At 30.7% G+C, this 20,559-nt stretch overlaps 4 protein-coding genes across 5 annotated transcripts in view; 3 read left to right on the top strand and 1 right to left on the bottom strand.

Annotated features, from left to right (window-relative positions):
- The first annotated feature begins 221 nt into the window (after nt 1-221).
- LOC149094093 (stress-associated endoplasmic reticulum protein 2-like) lies at nt 222-819 on the top strand. The gene is made up of 2 exons (XM_089267453.1): nt 222-395; nt 541-819. Exons 1-2 carry the CDS (start codon nt 312-314, stop codon nt 652-654), a joined length of 198 nt encoding a protein of 65 aa, XP_089123579.1. The 5' UTR covers nt 222-311; the 3' UTR covers nt 655-819.
- A 410-nt stretch (nt 820-1,229) lies between these two features.
- LOC107371601 (UPAR/Ly6 domain-containing protein crok) lies at nt 1,230-7,301 on the top strand. 2 transcript variants are annotated; one of them, XM_015939733.3, is made up of 3 exons: nt 1,230-1,440; nt 6,394-6,531; nt 6,607-7,301. In XM_015939733.3, the coding sequence occupies exons 1-3, from the start codon at nt 1,383-1,385 to the stop codon at nt 6,825-6,827; spliced, it is 417 nt and encodes a 138-aa protein (XP_015795219.1). In that variant the 5' UTR covers nt 1,230-1,382; the 3' UTR covers nt 6,828-7,301. The 2 variants fall into 2 exon arrangements, with proteins under 2 accessions (XP_015795219.1, XP_015795218.1); XM_015939732.3 differs by lacking the exons at nt 6,394-6,531; nt 6,607-7,301 and adding exons at nt 3,814-4,035; nt 4,630-6,153.
- Nucleotides 7,302-8,848: 1,547 nt separating this feature from the next.
- LOC107371600 (very long chain fatty acid elongase 7-like) lies at nt 8,849-9,670 on the bottom strand. The gene has a single exon (XM_025162871.2). It carries the CDS (start codon nt 9,668-9,670, stop codon nt 8,849-8,851), a length of 822 nt encoding a protein of 273 aa, XP_025018639.2.
- A 2,701-nt stretch (nt 9,671-12,371) lies between these two features.
- Nucleotides 12,372-20,559, top strand: part of LOC149094092 (uncharacterized) — a 49,944-nt gene continuing 41,756 nt past the window's right edge. Inside the window, exon 1 of the mRNA XM_089267418.1 lies at nt 12,372-12,512. The gene's annotated coding sequence lies outside the window, so the exon portion shown is untranslated. The remainder of the gene's footprint in view (nt 12,513-20,559) is intronic.

Below are 20,559 nucleotides of genomic sequence, written 5' to 3'. Positions count from 1 at the left end.
TATACCTATGTACACAGGGTTTCAATGTAAATTAAAACTACAATTTAATCCGAAGCAAAAAAATTGTAAACAATTTTGACGTATTGGCTTGATGAGCCATCTGCTGGTCTGTAAACCCATTAGAACAGCTTGCGGTAACTACTTGTCTACTTTCAGCTGGTAAAATGACACGTTTTAAAACGTAAAAACAGGTAACCCATTTTGATCATTTGATGATCATCATATCACCATTTACTGTTGAAGTTGTACCGTCTTAACTGTGTTCAATTCTTTAGTTTGTGACTTGTCAAAAGTACTTGGAAAATATCAAAATGGTTAAAACTCAGAGGATGAAAGTTGCCAATGAAAAGCATTCAAAAAATGTTACTCTCCGAGGAAATGTACCCAAAGCCAGTGTAAGTTTCCATTTATTCAATATTACGCATTTAATTTTGCCATCATTATTTTCATATTTTTTGTTATACTTTAAGACATTTTTAAATTAATTATGAAGCTGGTTTTAAAATAATTCATCAATGATCATTTAACCTTTTATTACAGAAAGCTAATGATGATAAATATCCAGTTGGACCTTGGCTATTGGCCTTGTTTATCTTTGTAGTCTGTGGATCAGCCGTTTTCCAGGTTATCCAATCAATCCGATATGGATTCTAAATGGAAAGCTAAAGCTATATCAATCTAATAAATTGGAACCAAATCCAAAATTGAATTTATTTTGATGCAATGTTTAAATTTACGGATCATTATAATGTTATCATTCTTTACTATGTAATTGAGATTATTTACCAGGAACCAATAATAAACTGATTATTTTCCCAACTGCAGTCTGATGACATAATTTTGAACATTTAAGAGCAACAAACTGGATGACAAACCTTTAGATGATCATTATTTCAAGATCAAGAATTATCTCATCAGTTTTTACCTTTTTTATTCAATTTTAGGTTCGTACAAACCGCGCCCAAATCCTTTTCCCCTTCTTTACAAACGCATACTCTTGTTAGACAGTTTTTGAACCACTCTGTAAGCCAAGACTCCCCTTCAACTACTTACAGTCGGTACAGTTGATCCTCATTTTTGAAAAAGAAAGACCTAAAGTTGTGATCTTAAAAAACCTGACCACGCAATTCTGGTTACTCTATTTAAGCTCCCTCTACTGGTTCATATACCCGTTTGTACAATTGTATCTTTTTTTCAAACCTGATCCTCACATTTTCTTATTCAACTGACATTCCGTGTTGGCTGTGTGTAATGTATTTTTACATTTAAAATTGTATTTACTATTTATTTGTTTCTATTTCCCTCTTTTTTGGATTATATCTACAATTTAAACCTACAGTATTATTTCAACAATCACCAATACTAACCATTTAATACCAAAGATGAACTCTTTCAATTTAATTGCTTTAATAATCTTCACTTTGACTGCTTTAACTTCAGGTAAGATGTCCTTTTTTCTGTCTTTCTCGCTTTCAAGCCTTTTTCATTCTTCCCTTCATTATTTCCTTGTACTCCAATCTTATGACCTATTAGACCAATTTTTTGTTTAATTTTTCATTTTTGCTCATCAAATAACCATAATTTTCCATGTTAATGTAAATACTTTGAGTAAATTGGTTAAACAATAGATACTTTATGTTTACTGTATTCAATAGTATTCATCTTTACGGTTTGAAGGGAATGCGAGGGAAACATTTACTTGACCTTTTTCTTCGTTACTCGCAATCTTCAAATAATTCCAGTTTTATATCTGATGATCTAATAATTGTATTTTTGAAGATTTATATTTAATCAAGACTTAATTGTATTCAGATAAATGGCCAAATTAAATGTTGATATCATCCATTATTTCATATGCTTATTGGGTAGTATTTGGAGATGCTCCTTGGTTTACTTTTTTTGGCTATGGATTTCATTGTATTTTTTGTTATCTAATAGTGTTTGATTCTTTGGAATGTAAATTAAATATTGAATTTATTGTCGATTACAGAATTTTAATTAACATACAATTTGCTATTTTCCATGTACATTCAAGATTTAAAAGTATCTTAATCAATCGGCGACAAACAGCCATGGAATGAGAGGTTTATCGATTAGCCCTTCAAATGACCCTGTCAAGCTTGCAATTGAACATTGAACCAGAATTTTCTTTCTAACCAAGGAAAACCCAAACACTTTCCTCTTTTCATTTCAATATTCTTGACACAATTTACATGCTGAAAGCCTATTATGGATTACACTCCATTAGAAAATATATTTTATTTAATATTCATGAATATTCTTGTATAAATGATACCTCAACAGCTCAATTTTAGACTTTAATTTCATTTCTCTTGTAAGAGTTGTTAATTTTTTTCATATTCAAGACTTATCGATGGAAGCTTATGAATCCAATAAATCTTGATTATTAATTCCTTAACTTGTATTTAATATATTAAATAAGACTGAAGGACATTTAAATGCAATTAATTTCCAGTGATTATCATTATATTTCATCAGTTTCATCTCCTTATTGTTTATCCTCCAAAATACTTAACTTGAATAAGGCCAAAAGTAATCAATCAGAAAATAGACTCAAAATAGATTCTGTAAAAATTTTCAAATCTCTTTCTCTCTATTAACCAATAAATTCATCTATTTCAATGATTAAGTCTGAACATAAGTAATGATCGATTTTCACTAAATAACTGGACATTGTCCTGTTAACCCATTCGCAAGACATGATTATATTGATTAACCTCTTTCCTGTTCATTTGCACAGCAAAAATTAATATTTCTCTCTATTGGTTTCCACTCATTACTTTGATTATCGTTCTTCTCAATCATTAAAAATTTGACTGAATTTTCTTGAGTTAACCCAGTAAACAATACATCTTGACATAGTCACACCTTAATTCTGATTATAAACTATAACCATTTAGTAATCAATCTGATTGAATACAAAATGATTGTCTTTAAGGTTTACTCGACATCCATTTTTGATCATGGATGACCAATCTTTCCATCATGACAACTTTCAAAATGAACAATTTTTTTCACAAAACCTTTCTCACCATTGAAAAAGGATAAAATGAACAATTAATGTTCACCAGTTAAACTATTGTCTACTAAACTCTTCACATCTTAACCAACTATTTTTTTTCATCCTCCTCAAATTAACTCACAAATTGGCAATTTAATCCACATCTTATCAGCATTAACATGGTTGATTAACTTGATTCATTCATTTTGTATTATTTTTCACCAATTTTCTTACATGCCTTTTGATTGGACGAAATTTCCATCCACCAGAACCTTCTCAGTTTTCAATTGTTGAACAACCTTTCATTCACTTTTGTCGTCCTCATGTTCATCTTCCCAGACCGTTCACTGATCAATCTTTGGGTTGACTTTAGGGACTTCTCAAGATTCAGTGAACCATCTTCATGTTCATCTCCCTTTCACCTCGTTCCACCCAATCATCATTTTCATCAATTTTTAGTTTCTTTTTTTCTTCTCTTCTTCTTTCCAACTTTTACTCAGCTTTACCACATCTTTCAATCACTTTACTGTTTAATTTCAACCATTAAACCAAATTAAGTGTCCACAATTAGACAATTGTTGACTCTTTTTTTTTACCCTTCACTTGAATCCCTTTTTTTCTGTATCACGTATCCCACACCAATTGTGTGTATTGATTATATTTAATTTACTGAATACACACAACCAATTGTTTGGGTGTTTTGACACAGAGTCAAGTTGACCTGATTAACTTGATTTTCATGAATTACAATTTTTAAAACAAAAGCAATCAACTCGTTTACTTTCTCACAGTCAATGGTCTTCGTTGTTACAAGTGTAACTCTTTATCCAAACCATACTGCTCGGATCCCTATGATCCACCAGACACTGGTGCAGTTGCACTCGAATATCAAGCTGATTGCGACAAAGAGATCGACAAAGTAGTTCGTAATGAAACCCATCAAGGTTTAGCGCCTCACGTTGATCGCAATGGATCCCAATATGTTGCAGTCTGTCGGAAGGTCGTGCAAAAAGGTTAACCTATTCTCATTCATCTGCATCAGCTTGTCTTGCCCATGATTATCCATGAAACCCATTCATAGCAACTCTAGAATCACATAAAACCTCAATTTTCAATCCAACAATTTACATTGTTCTTAATTTTGCTTGATTTCCTTCCTTACCATAACTCGTAGTTTTGCCTCTTCCAAGTTAACCTCACAATTGTAGCCTTTTTACAATCTTTTTAAATGATCGCTCCAATGCATGTATTATGATGATCATTTAATTTCATTTTTACTGCAACCTTTTTCCATTCCATTCTTTAATCATATTTAATTCCTTACCATTTAATAGTTAATTGTTAGCAATACAAGGTTAGCCCATTTCTCATGATCATCCTCAAACTCCAATTAACTTTATGACAACCATCCTTTGATTCATGTAGCAACAAATAGCAAGTGATAAACACGCACCGACAATTTGATAAAGTTAACTTTTCCTTGTCAAGTCCTATTAGATAGTAGTTTAAACTTGTACAATTTAAATTAACATTAGTTTAACATGAATTGTTTCTTTCTCTCTCTCTCTTTCTGATTACCTTTCCAAATGCTTCAAACTCATTTACAGTTGAAAATGTTGTTCGAGTTTTCCGTTCATGTGGTTGGTTCGATGCGGCCAGCGAAGAGCCTATCTGTTCACAGCGAACCGGATCTTTAGGTGTTACCCATACCCACTGTGTCTGCAGAGGTGATTTATGTAACCAAGGAGTTATTCCTCAATCAACGTCCATCATTCTTCTTCTGACCATTCCTTTATTCACATTAGGCTTCATCAACTCGTTAACCAATACTCTAGTTTAAATAGTCAACTTAATACATTACTTGATATAACGAAAACAAACCAAAAAATGATCATCAAATTTAAACAAAATTTTGACCCAAAAATCCATAGTAATATACAACTTTTGGCCATTCCAGTCTAATCTTATCCAAAATCGTACATTCTAGTCTTCATCATTCTAATCAATTGTTTTAATCTTTAATTTTAACTCTTTGACAATTTGAAAATCATCAAACAAAAAAATAATCAACACCAAAGACTTGCCTTTATAAGGTAAAGTTATGCTGCTAAATCAACCAAAGACTCAAAGAATAATTGCTATTAATTTGTCTACTATTCTCAAAATTAGCAATTAACTTCTTTTTCTAATTTAGCTAATTGTTAAAGTTGCTTGAAAAGACGGTCGATTGATATTTGCACTGCCTCAAATGTATTAAGATATTCAATTGAAACTCTAGTCTTAACTGTACAATGAAACATTGACTCTGCCAACTGGTCAGTTTTATTACATTTGGCGTTCAAATTGTGCTATTTAAAAATGTCTTATATTACATTGAGTAAACTAATTTTAATTTAATTCACATCAAAACCGAAATAGATTCAAACTACTTCATTAATTGTGAAAATTATTTACGCTTTGCGGGCAGCTTCTCATATCACTCGACACTGCCTTTTAACACACACACAACTAATCAATTGATTAATTAATGCAATCAAAGTCAACCATTTGAAACTTAACCAGAATCGTCTTTTCCCGATTCGCTTCTGGTTGACAAAATACTAAACAATTGTGTTGATTGTCTAACATTAGCTGACTCCAAGTAACTAAAGGCTTGTTTAAATTACTAACCTACATAACTTAACAATCAAGTGCAACCGTAAACACAATATTAATTACTGCTAATTTTTTCAATCAATATCTTGTTTCAATGGGAAAACATCAATCTTATCATAAACATAATAAACGAAGACATGAAACTAAAACTGAAATTGAATTAATAATTAACCAGAGAAATTGTCAAATTAATATCTCAAATCAATGTAATTGTTTTGTTTGTCAACATTTGAAACAATGATGAACCAAATCAACAGACGAAGCAGCAAATTGCAAATTTAGCTTTTATTGTAACCTTTTAATTCAAATTAATTGCTTAAAATGATTTCAAGTTTTAATCAATTACCGATAATTTCAATTCTCACTATTGACTAGTTAATACGCATAATAATCTTCACTCACCTTTTTAACCTTTATTTTGTAGACCCAATAATTATTATATAAATTTGCTCAATAAAAAATACATGTAATTAAAATAGCCAATCGAGATTATTTACTGAAATTTGCGGATTTTTCAGTATCGAGATCACTTCTACAGTTTAATGAAAAATTGAGTTAAATCAATATTCATATTAACTGGACTTTTATATGTAAAGGTTTAACATCTTTACTTCAACTTTACACTTTTGGTGCAAGGAAAGAATCGCGACTTTTCAATAAAACAAATTGAACTAAATTGATTTAATTGTTTCTTTTACTCTCTCCTAAATAACCAGTAACCGTTAATGGACTTGAATGTTGGATGTGCAAAGGAAACATCAATTCTGGCTGCAATAGTCCTTTTATTCCCGAACTGTTTGCCAAGAAAAAGTGTGCTGACAATGAAAAGGTTTGCCTAAAAGTAACCCAAAATGGTAAGCTTGAATAGCTTGACAATAATCGTAATTTTGTATATTAATTCACTCTTAATTGTTTCTCTGTTTCTCTAGTTAATGGTGAAACATTTCACATACGGAGCTGTGGTGTTTTGGACGCAAATACTCCAAATAAACCCGAATCCATGGGATGTAAGGATGTGAGCGACAAAGGATTACCCACAGTGGAAGAGTGTATTTGTAACAGTGATGGATGTAATGGATCAAGTCAATTAATAGCTTACAGTTTAACATCCATTTTACCAATCATCATCTTTTCCCTTTTGGTAGCTTGAGTTATCTTAACATGTTTTTTTCTTACCTTTTTGTACTTTACTAGGCTTGAATATTTTTGCTCTCTTTTCTTTCTATCTGAAATTTTATTGTATTATCAGTATTAGACGAAACTGGACATAATTGTGTGATGATCAGAAATCATGACCAGCTCAAGATCGACTTTACATAGCAAAGCAAAGCTTTCCTTTAAAACAAAGACAATTTGCGATATTTTTTAATTCAAGACGTTTTGTGAGCCTGACATCTCCAGAGTCTTCAAACTCATTCCAAATCACTGGCGTTGCTCATGGAATTGACTGACAATTTTTAAACAAGAATCTCATAACTCATTCCATTCTTTAAATTTTTACTGAGATTTCTAAAAATCTTGGATAACCAAGTGTTCAAACTCATTCCTCCATCATGTAACTCACTATTTTTTTGCTTACAAAATATTTATCTTAATTGTATAAAAAACTGATTTGCACCTTAAATCAATCTATTCTTTGCTTTTCAACTACAACCTAAAAGAGGACATAATTCACTGAAACTCAGGAAACCGGCCTTGAAAATCAATAGCTAAATATTAACCATAATTTTTAATGTACAAATTGTGTTACTTCCAAAATGGCCTTACAATAGTACATTTACATGTAGCAATTTAATCTTTTTCATTTTGGTAAAAGTGCACATCAAGCAGAAAGATTTAAAACTGACTGGACAATAATTAATTGAATAGTCTGAATTGATTTATAGCATGCTTCAATTGATTAGCAGCGAGTGAAAATGAGAATCGTAATTACTTTGATTGTCTGCGAATTAAGATACTAATTTTGATTTAAAGAGCTAAGCTTATGTTGAACGTTTTCGCTCATGTCTAGACATCCACTAATCACTATCATTAAAATTATGATCCATAAGAAGTGATTATATTAATATAATGTAAGGAAGATTAAGTGTATGAAATTTAAATCCCGTTTTTGGTTGTCCATCGAGATTTACTCGAAGAGCTTGACACTTTTGACCCAGAAGTTGAAACGGACCAAAATTTTGTCAACATTTCTCCAAAGCAAGATTAATTGACAAATAATGATCAACTCCAATTGACTCCAAAATTTCAGATCCAATCTAATCAGAATTTAATTTTCTTTCAGCTTGTACAGTTTCACTTCAATTGAGCTTGACTTTTGTGCAGACACCTAATTGTAAGATATTATACCTTTATTCAAGAATTAGCTTGAGTTTGTTTATTTGATGGAACAATCAGATATTTTCGACCAGTAATGTTATTAAATTGAATTGAATATATTCACTTGAAGATCGGTTTTAGTTGCTTAGCAAAAATACAATTTGTCTCATATGCAAATTTGATTTATCAATCATGCAATTTGCTCATAATATTTAGATGTAACTCCGTCAATTTAAAAAAGATGAAGTTACTTGTTATTACGTTTATTAAGATGTTGACTAAAAATGAATTGAATTGCGCTTACGTCTTGTTTTCCAAGTAAATAAAAATTATTAGTTAATTAGGTAATTAACTATTCGCAAGTGAAGTGACGTTAATGGTAAATATTACCAAGAAGATGAAATTGCTGGTGATTTATGAAATGTTTTTTGCCTAGAGTATGATTGAAAATATGTAATCATCGATGGCCTTTTGCGATTCCCTTTGTCCTTGTTTATCAATTTGAAATAATGATTTGGATGATCAATCAAAGGATTAACAAGTAATTTCCAGGCTTAATGGAAAAGGAGTGAAAATAGAAATGATTGTTTCCTTGAGCTGGAAACAACTTTTAACAAGTTGAATAACTCAGAGATAATGATAATTGTGGTAATCATTGCCAGCAATAAGATATAATAACAGCAGCCTAAAACGAGGAACAATTTTGTTAGAAATTCAAATCCAAGGTGAGATCACAACCAAAAAAATTATTCAACAATTTCAACTGCTTTTTGTCAAATCTTTTAAATTTATTGAGCTATCAACAGGGCCAAGGAGAGAAACACTGATATTTGAATTGGAGAATCAGAGATTTCAATCCAATTTGGAATCCACTTCATCACCAAATTGTTCATTTTTAGAAATTTCAGCCTTGGATGAGAAAAGTTTGGTTAAATGAAAGACAATTTCAGCACTGGACAGAAGCAGAAATGCGTACATAATTATCTTTGGGCCATCACAGTTGTTTGAGATCATGTGGGTTAAATGGTAGACATTGAGAACACAAATAGCAAGGCAGAAGCCAGTTATATAATTTTTTGGCCAAATATAACGACGGAAATCTGGTCCTGGTGATGTTAATGAATAGTAAGCTGATCGCAGCGTTATTTTCATGGCATCCGTATAAGGGTAAAGGTAAACTACATCTTTATAGTAACGGTTCATGCAATGGTAAATAATGAGAATGTATAGAGCATTATAAAGAGAGTTTGCGACCGGAGATTGACCTTTTTTGCACCTCAAAACCATTATAATCGGTGTAAACAGCTCCAATAATCGCATACAAAACAATGCATAGGCGATACGAATCATGACATCATCACGAAACTCTTCAGATGGCTTTGACTTGCAAGCCCAAGAATCACGGCCTAAATTGATTCCATAGCCCAAGATTAGGATTCCACATCCATAGGTACCAAAGTGAAGGCCATTGAGAACAATCATTAGAGGTCGCAGGTCGAAAGGTTTACGATTTTTCATCCATTTTGGTCCAAAATAGGTGACAAAAGCTAACTGAAGGGCAAGTAGCAAAGGTAAACCCCAACTGTTATTGACCAAGAAAAAGTCTTTGGCTCTATCGACTTTGTAATCACCCCAAATTGCTTTCTCATAAGATCCATAATCAATGAGAGACATAATTGTTGGAAGCACTGAGTTAACAAATCTTGACTCGTATCACACTTGAAAAACTGGTAAAAAATATTCCTTTACAGATGTTTCGACTTCTGTCTGTCAGGCGATCCTCAATCACTTTGGTGAGAAGACACAATATTTTGTCAACACATAAACACTGATCTGGCAATTACTTAGTTTTCTTGAGACTATTGATGATATATTTGATTGTTTCCCGGTGGCAATGGATAGTTGATTGTCAGAATAACTGAAAAGTTGAAAGTTTAATCAGTATATAATAAGCTTCAACAAAAAAGCCAAACAATAAAATGGCAACTTTTTTTATGACGACTTAACATGTTAGGAGGGAGAAGCAAAAAGAAAGAGCGCGCGAAAGAGAAAGAAAGTGTTAGGTTGGTTTCATGATTAACCAGGAAAGAAAGGCTTGATTGTGATTTTGATTATTGAATTTTAAAAGTCACAATTATTCGCTAACGGCAGACTAGATTGACTTTTGACGTGTTTCTCAGTTGATTGGTCAACAAAGCTCCTTACGGTTAACATAGGTTAAAGCAGTTATAATAGGAAAATTAAACAACAATCAGTTCGTTTGTAGCCAAAATGTCATTCAATTGGAAATTTTACTGTTATAATTAAGCTAATCGATTAAATTTATAACCCGATCAATATAATTAGAGACAATTGAATAAGATAAAAGAATCAATCTTCAAATTTAGAAATGTACTCTTTTAATATTCCAGTCTAAATTAGATTTAATAATCAAACCCATCGATAGAATCATTTTTCAACCATTAATTAAGTAGTCTTTCATGATAAATGAAAGTTCAAATCATTTATCTAAAAATCGCAGTCTGTTAACATTTATTGCGGTTTGACGATACAGTTGAAACAAACAAGATCAAATGAATATTTAGGAACAGTTTAAACCAAACCTAAACTCGGAAATTTTCACTGCAAACCAAATAAGATAAACTCAAACATTATCAGGTATTAAATGAAAAACTCTTGTTCTTAAGAGCCTAACTTACTTGGACTTGACTTTACTGTTCTGCTTATAACTGTACCAAAAAACCAATTGAAATTATAATTAATATTATTAAAATTATCAAACTAGTTCTTAATTAATATAATCCAACCATGTTCATAATTCTGATACTCTTTGCTCACAATTCAATACATAAATTTCACGATTATGTGGAATAAATATTGAAAAAAACTTGATTTCTTATTTTTATCAAACTCACATCAAATCAAAGAAGTTCTGCATTAAAGCATAATGTGAGCATATTCAATGTTCAGCTATTTGTTAAATCAGCAAATGCGATGGTTAATTTTCAACTTATTTAACACATGTGTCACTAGCACACCAAGTGATTAATGAATCCAGAATCCACCATTTCATTCATTATTTGTAGGCCTCTTTAAGTAAAGATTTATCAAAATCAGAAATTTAAGGTAAAAGTTGTAATTATCTCAACTAGATGGCAGATTTTGTTCAATACTTCAATCTGATGAAAATTTCATGAAATCGCCACCATTTACAGGTGAAGCCGTTATCATACAAATTGGAAAGTCATAATCCATTCAAAATCTTCTGTTAAAACCGAAAATGGAGTGAAGCGTAATGAGCTAAGAGAGTGAAGCAAGAATTTTGGATTCATTTTAGTGGCGAAAAGTGTCTTGATTATTATTCAACTGTTAACACCCAGAAAATTAACTAAATGAGCCAGAGAACACTAATAAATTATTATTTTACATTATGAATCATTTCTACGTCTTCAAAGATGAACAAATTCTAATCCTTTGATTAAGCAATTAATATAATCTCATGGAAGATTCAAGCCAATTTTGATATTTTTTAAAACAATCTAACCCAAGAAGTTGTTGCTTGTTTCGGCAACAAGCGGCTTGTAGCAATGAATTTCATTGAATGAAAGTATGCTTTAACTTGAATGAGCAGATTCAAAAGCCTAGAGCAAACCAGCATTCAATTTCATGATTAATCAACTGATAATCTATAATCGTAAGTGGTCATCAATGGGCTAACCAAGAAATCCCATAAAAGTAGTTTAAATTGACCATTTGATAATACAAAGGTCAAAATGGGTTTATAACCAAAACTACCCAAAGACGAAAATAGCAGCAAAATAACTTTTCGTTTGGCTTGACATCTCAAGATCACACCAGCAATATTTATTGTAATCTATTAATCAGCTAGTCAACAAGATTTGAGAGATGTTTAATTATATTGATGGACATCATTCATTATATTGATCACCTTCCACCAAACCAAAGCATGAAACAAAAAAGAGTGAAACAGATGTTGTAACCGGTAACAAAGTGATTGTCTCCCATTCAACCGGTCCTTGGTCCAACGCTTTTACGATAAACCGCACCCAAAAAATGATTTCTTGTTTCCTTTAGAGACTCTTTCCTTCTCTCTTTATCAATCTGAATACATGAAACACTTTCAGGAATCACGATTGTGAACATAAACTTCTAATAAACGGGAACGCGTAGACAGTGAAAATAGAAAGAGAGGGAAACACAAAAGAGAGAAAGTTGCATCGATATATCGGTAAATAAAAATCGACATCGAAATCCTCTACTGACCAAACTTTTCGCTTTTAATTCAACTTACATTCCGTTTGTTTATCAAAAAAAGTCATTTTTATTAATTTAATTTTCCATTTTAATTTGTTACCATCTTTGGATTATTTTTATTAAATTGAACTGGAATAGCAACATAATTTCACCGTTAACCAAGGAAAAGTCAATAAACAGCAATGGTAACCTCCTTTAATTTGATTGTTTCCAGGACCAAAAATTTGACCAGAAACTTCAGGTAACATTTCACTTTTATTTTGATCTCATTTTTATCCTTTACTTTAACCCAGATTATCTGTATTTGCTTTGACTTACTGATTGTTTCTAATACCAAGTTATAATTTATGATTGTCTAGACATTTAAGTTGATCTAACTCGTCTAATTCAATTCACCAGGTGATCAATAGACCCAATTTTTTTACATTTTCAAAATTTCTCGTTTCTCTTATTGACATCCATTCCATACTTATCCATCCTCTATTATTATTGACATCGTTAACCATTAATATCTCAACGGTAAACATATCTTACAAACATAACATTACTTTGTATATCGTGTCGTGTATTCAATCAGTCAAAATGTATTGGCAATTAATCAACATGGGAATGTCTTGTTTCTGCATTTTTTTGCAAAAGCAAAGTCATTCTCAAATACTTGCACAAGTTGGTTTCCCTTATATTTTGCTTTTTATATTTCTTATTTTCCATTTCTTTTGTTTGACCTTTGGTCAAATCCCATAGACAAGTCAATCACATTGTTAAGCCTTTTTAACAAAATAAAGGTAGCCAAAGAAAAGTGGACATTAACTTCTTTCAGGATTAAAAACTGTTCGTTAACTCTTTTTTTCCCAACAATGTTTCACTTTTTCTTGCTAAAATTTTATCCTTTCTACTTTTGAATGGACCAAACCCAAATTGAAAATCTTTGATTGACCTATATTCAACTTTTCGCAGGCACATTATCAAGCTTTTTACCTGTTTTGTACAACAATCAACAATCAAAAGCCTTTTCCAGGTCACTTTCAAACTTGTCTTAAGACAACCAAAAAATAGCCTCCTCCGAGCTTTGCTCTAGCCTCCATCTAGTGACAACCAAAGAAACGAAAACCCAAAATCTAAATGCACCAATTTAACACATTAATTACTAATCAACTCAAGAAATGGAAAGTTGATGAATATCAGATTCGATTTCATTCAATAATCATTCAAATCATGATTAATGAAAAACTGATTGAAATGTCAAGTTTGTTTGCGCTTGTATAGAGGGCACAAGTTGTATCACTTGGATAACAATTGTTAACCATTGAATGTTGATTATTAAAAACTATTCAATCTTGGCTAAATGATATCCATGTTTTTCATATTTAGTCTTACTTTTTTGGATTAATTTCGTCCATCTATTAACACCATCAATTTACAGATTTAAAGATTAAAGATTCGTGTTTGCTATTAACACTGTTAATTGTCAATTTATCACAATTCCAGTTACCCGAAACGTCAGCGAAACACTTGATTAGATTACAAATCAGATGAATCCGTTTGCTTCTGTAATTATGTGATCGTTTTTCATCCGTCAATCAATCAAAATCCAACCAGATAAAGCTAATTAATCACAGTAACCCAACTTAACCCAACTTAACCCAACCTTACCAATAAATTAATTCATCCAACACTAATAACAGTTAACTCCTAATTGATCATTCCTTAAATTAATGGCAGCAAAATCAAACAAATCATTCTAAGCATTATATACGATTCTTCATGTAGATTGAATACAATGAGTAAAACAAAAGAACTGATGTGAAATGAGATTTCAGATTAACCAGAATTTTCCTCATCAAATGCATCATAATTCACAAGATAATCCTAATTAACTATCCAGCTTAATCCTGGTAATTCCTAGTAAACCTGAAATTTCATGACTTTTTTTTCGTACAATTAAAGGAAATAAATTTTTCCAGATTAAAGTCATTGAATAAAAGGTAAAGGACTCAAAAATATCACATGAATAGTGTTTGACAGTAAATCACTGATTAATCCAAATGAATGAAAACAAAATATCATTTAACCTAAGATTTTTTAATCGTAAAGATTAAAGTAAACTATTAAATTTAATTGAGTAAATTGCGAACTAAACCAACAGTGAGAATGAAAATTAAAGTTAAAAATAACAACAAATTACAGTTGAAATAGCAATTGGAACAATTTTAAATCATAATTTAACTAAATTGCAAGCAATTGCGTGATTATGATTGAAATCTGTGTAAAAATGTTGGGAAAAAAAGTGAACCCAAAAAAAGTAAACTTTATGTTTACATCAATTTTGACAGTAATGATTAAAATGGATGACAATTAATGAGACATTTGTATCCATTAAAAGTTAAATTGCTACTTTAATCACAATCAAACCCATTGATGAACAAGTCAGCTAATTAAACATAACGATATCGACATCCAAACCCTTAAAATGTATAAATCATTGAAAAAAGGTTTGTCATAAATCATTTTAATTTCACAGAGAAATGAAAATGTTTTGGGTAAAAAAAGGTTTACTATTTAAATGAGTGAAATAAAACCTTTCAACAATTAACTTGCCGATGATTAACAATATGTGGTTTAAGGAAAAATGAGAGTTAATTCACTATTCAAGATTCTCAGGGTAAACATTTTCATCTGTAAAATTCAGTTACAAGTCATAATTTTTTTATTTTCAGGTGAAGTTACTTTTTTATTTCACCATTCATCCAGTAATGATTGTGATACAATTTAAATTTCCAATTGACTAGTAATGACATTGAAATGTTCACGAAACATTGACTTAAAAATGATTCCAATAATAACCATAATAATGGTAATGATGATATTAATAAACACTGCAAGCTCTTGATATGAAGCTTCTTGTTTCTGTAAATCTCAGTCGGCTCTTCCGTGAGTTTTGTGTTTTTTTTGCACTGTTGTCAGTCAATGAAACATTAACACGTTCACATTTGGAACTTGAAATGATGATGATAAAATTCAGCTCAACTGGTGCCACAAAAAATAGAAACATGATCATATCTATCTTGATAGTGAAGACACGTTTTTCATTTTGTTAATGATTCTAACAGTTTTTTTCTTCTTCCATATATTTTAATGACAATTTTCATTTTCTTAATCTTTATCTTCTTCTTTACTTTCATCGTCTTTCCTGGTGTACCTAACTTGTCCTTTTCATACCATCATCATCAAGTATATCATCATCATGTATCATGTTAATCTTATCCACATCATTTCCCTATGAATAGTAATGAAACTGTTTTTGAAACTGAAAACGTTTTTCTTCTGGTTTTCCTTTTTTTATTTCCCTTTTCTCATATTAACTATTTTGGTTTCTTGCTGAAACAATCAACAGATTGACCGTTGATTAAGATGGTTAAGGTCAAAATGTAAAACAATATCTTGTCCATGATGGTCAAATTACAATGATAGATGAATTTTCCTAAATGATCACTTCCTCAACTCATTCTCAGCTTCAACATTTCATTTTTATTAAGTAAGAAAGTAAGCTTGGTTCAAAACCAGATTCTGGTTTTCAACTGTGGTAGGCAAATTAATTCAGTGTTTGTTTACTTTCTTCAAGAAGATCAGAATGAGGCACTCAAGAATAATCTTGAAGAATTTCAATGAAGATAAAAGCATACAAATTTAACCGAAAAATTGGTTGATTTAACCCAAAATCCACAAATAGATGGCTAAAATTTTGACTGATTTATATGATAAAACATCATGAAGCACTAAAAAGGTGGAAATCAATTTATTGAGGTTCAACTTGCTCCATCAAATCTGTCTCATTTGTAATCAGATAATTTCTCATTATATAGATGTCAAAGTTTCTCAATGAAAATTGAATTTAATCTTTGACAAAACACATGAAATCGTCAACTTTCTTCGAAAAATCTTTGTCTTTGTGTGATCAGAAATGTACTCAAAGATCAAATACAAAAATCTTTAAAACCTTTAATCAAAATCATAAAAACTAAACACAGTTTTAGTTGCAAAAATTTTGATCGAATACTCTTCACTAAATTAAGTCCGGAACGACTAGGCAACATATTTCGATATTTCTTCCATTTTTTTGATTTAGAAATATTCGAAGCTGGATTCCTTTACTTATTCAGCCTTACTTATGTATTTCCCAGAGCTTTTCAAAAGAACGAGCTTGAAGCAAATTTGAGCAGTTTTCGTTGCAAACGAATTCGATGCATTTTCAAACAATCGTAAGCAGAGATGAAAAGAAATCAGAAAGTTCCGAGAATATCATCGGCGAAATTTGATTTCTATTTCTCGTATTTTCTCTCAAATTTCCATGAAAAATTCTTTTTTTTTATTAATTTGAGTTTCTGGTATTTGGTGTGAAGTCGCTCATAACGGACCAACAAATTCAACATTTGCATTTCCTTTTGTACTTTTGAAATGCAGTCAATGTTATTCATCATTATCCATGGACAATTGATTCAATGTTTACTGACAATTGTGACAGTTAATCGTTTATGTAAAGTAGTTTGATGACAATAATAGTTTTGCTATTCATTGAAAAATGAGCCATTTAAGGGTAAAGAGTAAAGTTAAAAACAATTTATGATTGAAAAAGCAATCATTTGGTGATGTCAATTGTTGAGCTTATTGGGTTCCTTGTTAATTTCATGGAGTTTCTCAATGAATATCAATTCATTATTAACCTTTCTTTTCTCATCAATTTTTGTCTCTTGATTCAAATTGCAAATATCAACTAGAAAAGGTCTCAAGCTTCCGTATAACAATAAGGAAACGAATCTTTTTTTTGATTAAACTTAATATTGTCATTATTATTTGATGTCCTCAGAACTCATCGGCGGAAACTGTTACCAATAATATCAACAATTGACATCAAGAATAAGTCTGTCAATTGTTCACCTTGTACCTTCCTTTATCATGATTATCATCATCACCTTTCTTTCTTCACTGATTTTTCCCTTTCACATCAAGAAAATCATTTTTTCTCTCTTTGCACAATCAAACTAAACTTCCTCAACCTTCATGACAAATTCAGTGATCAACACGATGGAAACCCTTTTTAACCAGTAAACAGTCCACTCTCAATCCAATCAAAAGTTATCTTCAAATAATTTCAATCAACAACATCATGTAAATTTTGCATTTACAATAATAACATTGATTCAGTTCCGCACTTTTCGATTAAATTGAAGGAAATTAATTTCCAATAAAACATAATTCATTATTGCTTATTGTTTGCTTTGAAACAATCATTCATCTGTTCGATTGAAGGAAACATTGAAAGTTCAACAAACAGATTTTATGACTTTAATCAACTTGAAAAGATAATCTTGAACTTGAAATGAAGACTGAACTTGATTCTTGAATAAAATTGCAAAAACAGTTTTATTGATTGAAAAGCAACGATTATTGGAAGCAGAGAATTGAGTTAATTAATGAAATTACAGGTAACAAGTTACAATCAATTGTTTATCCAGCAAAAGAAGCTTTAATGAAATCAATTTAACAGTATTACCGTATTGACGCGTATCGTGGCGCCGTGCTTATAAAAAAGTACGCCATCATATAAGCGCCTTTTGAGCCACTGCAAATGCGCGAAAAAGCATTGCTTATTATTCAGAGGTGCCTCTATTGTCACAAAATTGTGCCTTTAAGAGTAACATTCTCATTATTAAGCCCGGTGCTACGATACGCGTCAATACGGTAATGATAAGACGATAATAAAAAGTGAAAATAAAACACAAAAATCAATTTCAATGTTTTAAAACATTGGTAAGAAGATTAGGAAAATGTATAAGAAGAAGGTTCCATTTTGTTCAAATTAAATAGGATTCCGTGATTATTTAACTCCCAGTTGCTCGGGTCTATGGCCTGGGTCGCCATCAAACAGCATTATACTTTACCTTTATAACCGGAAGATTAGTAATGATCGGGTTAAAATGCGAACCTTTTTCTCTTCTTTTTAACAGTTTTTCATCTTCTTTTTTCTCTCCTAGTAAAAGCGTCTTAACAACCTTTTGATTGATAGCTACTGGTTAACTTTGTACCTCATCATCTTCTCATCTTTACTTCTGAATCGATTACAACTTCTAATGGATTACAGGCCATTCAACTGACAGATCTACCAAGAAGATGATCAGGATGAGAATGATGATCAAGAGTAAATTCAACAGAAAAAAAGATTCTAATTCCATAGCTTGATAAATGTTTCTTTTTCCTGTTTAGCTTCTTTACCTTTTCGCCATCTCCTATTGTATTAGATCATCTTTAAAATTTTATGATTACAATTGGTTTTAAGGTTTACTGATTAAAGCATCCGAGTAAAGGTTGTTTATTTTACTTTGGTCAAGATGGCCATTGATGAGAATAAGATGGATCAGAGAATCCATTTAATGCGGATATTTTTGGTTCGTTATTCATTTTCCATTCTCTACCTTTTGCAGGGTGAAAAGAATGATTAGGATTATTAGGATCTTGAATGATACTAAATTAGCTTAGTTATTAACACCTTTTACACAGTACAGAGAATCGCCATCATCCGAATCATCGCTCATTTCCTCCTTTATCCTAACCGTTAAACTCAATTTTTGATTTACTCTTTTTTTGTTGTCGAGTAAAATATTGCAAAAAATGGAAACTTTGATTTACAATTAACAATCACAATCGGTTCAATAACACTCTGACCATTTTGTAACATCACCTTAACGTTCAATTTTCACCATAAAACGCCAATCAAACCTAAAAGCTTCACAGGTTCAAAGCATCTCAACCTTCAAGTCAAGTCATTTGTCAAAGTGAAGTTGAAACAAAAAGCAAATCATTTGATGAAAGCCAAGTGATCATGAAACATCATCAATTGATATTTTATCATAAAGCTGAAAAATCTTGAATTTTCAATTCTAAAAAGTCTTTGTAAAGAGAATTGAAATTTCCTCTGTTTTCATATTTATTTTTATTCTGTATTTGGATAAATATTTATTGATTTGATTGAATTTCATTTGTTGAACTCTGATTACCTGACATACCTCCAAGGTTAGAGTTGAAAGTTTAACTCTCTATCATTATTTTGAACAGCATTTGATTGTAATGAAAGAAAGGTATTACATTGAATAACATTTTGTTATTTTGGTTACAATGAAAGTGATATTAATCAGATAACATTCTTGTTGCTTTGTCCAATTTGGTCAGATAATAAAGGTAAAGTTTGAAGGTTAAGATTATTATTTTGCTATTTTGTTTCACTTGCAACAATAATTACCATAATAATGAGCCGTATTACCTTATTACCTTTATTATTACCATTTGTGTACTCAGGTAAAATAAATGATAACCTATCATTTGTTGGATAATAAATGATAATATGGATCAATCACTTTGTTATTAGAATTGAATTAATTTGCTTGATAAACAGAAAAAAAGAAGAACAAGTTTCCAGGTTTCATTTGCTTTTTCCTTTCAAATACACTTTTGATTGAAGATCACTTGTTATCCCAAAGTCATATATTCATGCAAAAATATACAAAATAAATATCCATATTATTTCAAATGTATTTTCATTTTATATCAATTTTTTTCTTCATTCAATCAATCATTACCAAAATAATTCAATTCATGAATCAAGCTGAGAGATCAACATTTATCTTCACTATTAGTCAAACCGTTCAAGATTAAATTTTTTAATCCCTCAGATTCTTCTCTATTCACCTTTCATTCAATAAGAAATTAAATTTTCATCATTACAATCAATTAACTGAAAAGGTAAAAAATAAGAATCAAAATGAAATGCAATCTTGAAAAGAGTGAAACTGCAAAAAATTAAACCCAAATATCAATGTGATTAGTTGAGTACAAAAATAGAATTGAGAAAAACGATTTAAATGAAATTTTTTCTTATCGATTCAATATTAAGCGAATGGAACAAATTTTAGCGTTTTGAGACTTAATAGAAAGGACTCTCAAAGAAAATTTCGACCAAATTATGAGCATTATGATTTGACTACATGGACTAATAATAGGTTGAATTTCCTAGGAATTCAGGTTTCGGAGAAAATCTAGCTCAAACAAGTGGGGAAAACGCAGAGTTCGTATTCTAAAACCTGGTAAATGAGGGAAAAATTATTTTGATAGATCTTTGACTTTCGAGTTGTGAGTCAAGTCCTGATGGACTTTTAAGGACAGAAAATTGCATTCATTTTCAAATGAACAAATTTCTTTATCGACAGTTTTTGATGTAGTCGTTTTTAAAGTTCAAA

Source organism: Tetranychus urticae, chromosome 2 (genome assembly GCF_039701765.1).
Source record: "Tetranychus urticae isolate SD_2017Ah chromosome 2, NJAU_TeUrti_SD_1.0, whole genome shotgun sequence".
NCBI lineage: Eukaryota > Metazoa > Arthropoda > Arachnida > Trombidiformes > Tetranychidae > Tetranychus > Tetranychus urticae.
The sequence above is the reverse complement of the archived record's forward strand: the minus strand, read 5'-3'. Positions and strand labels throughout refer to the sequence as shown.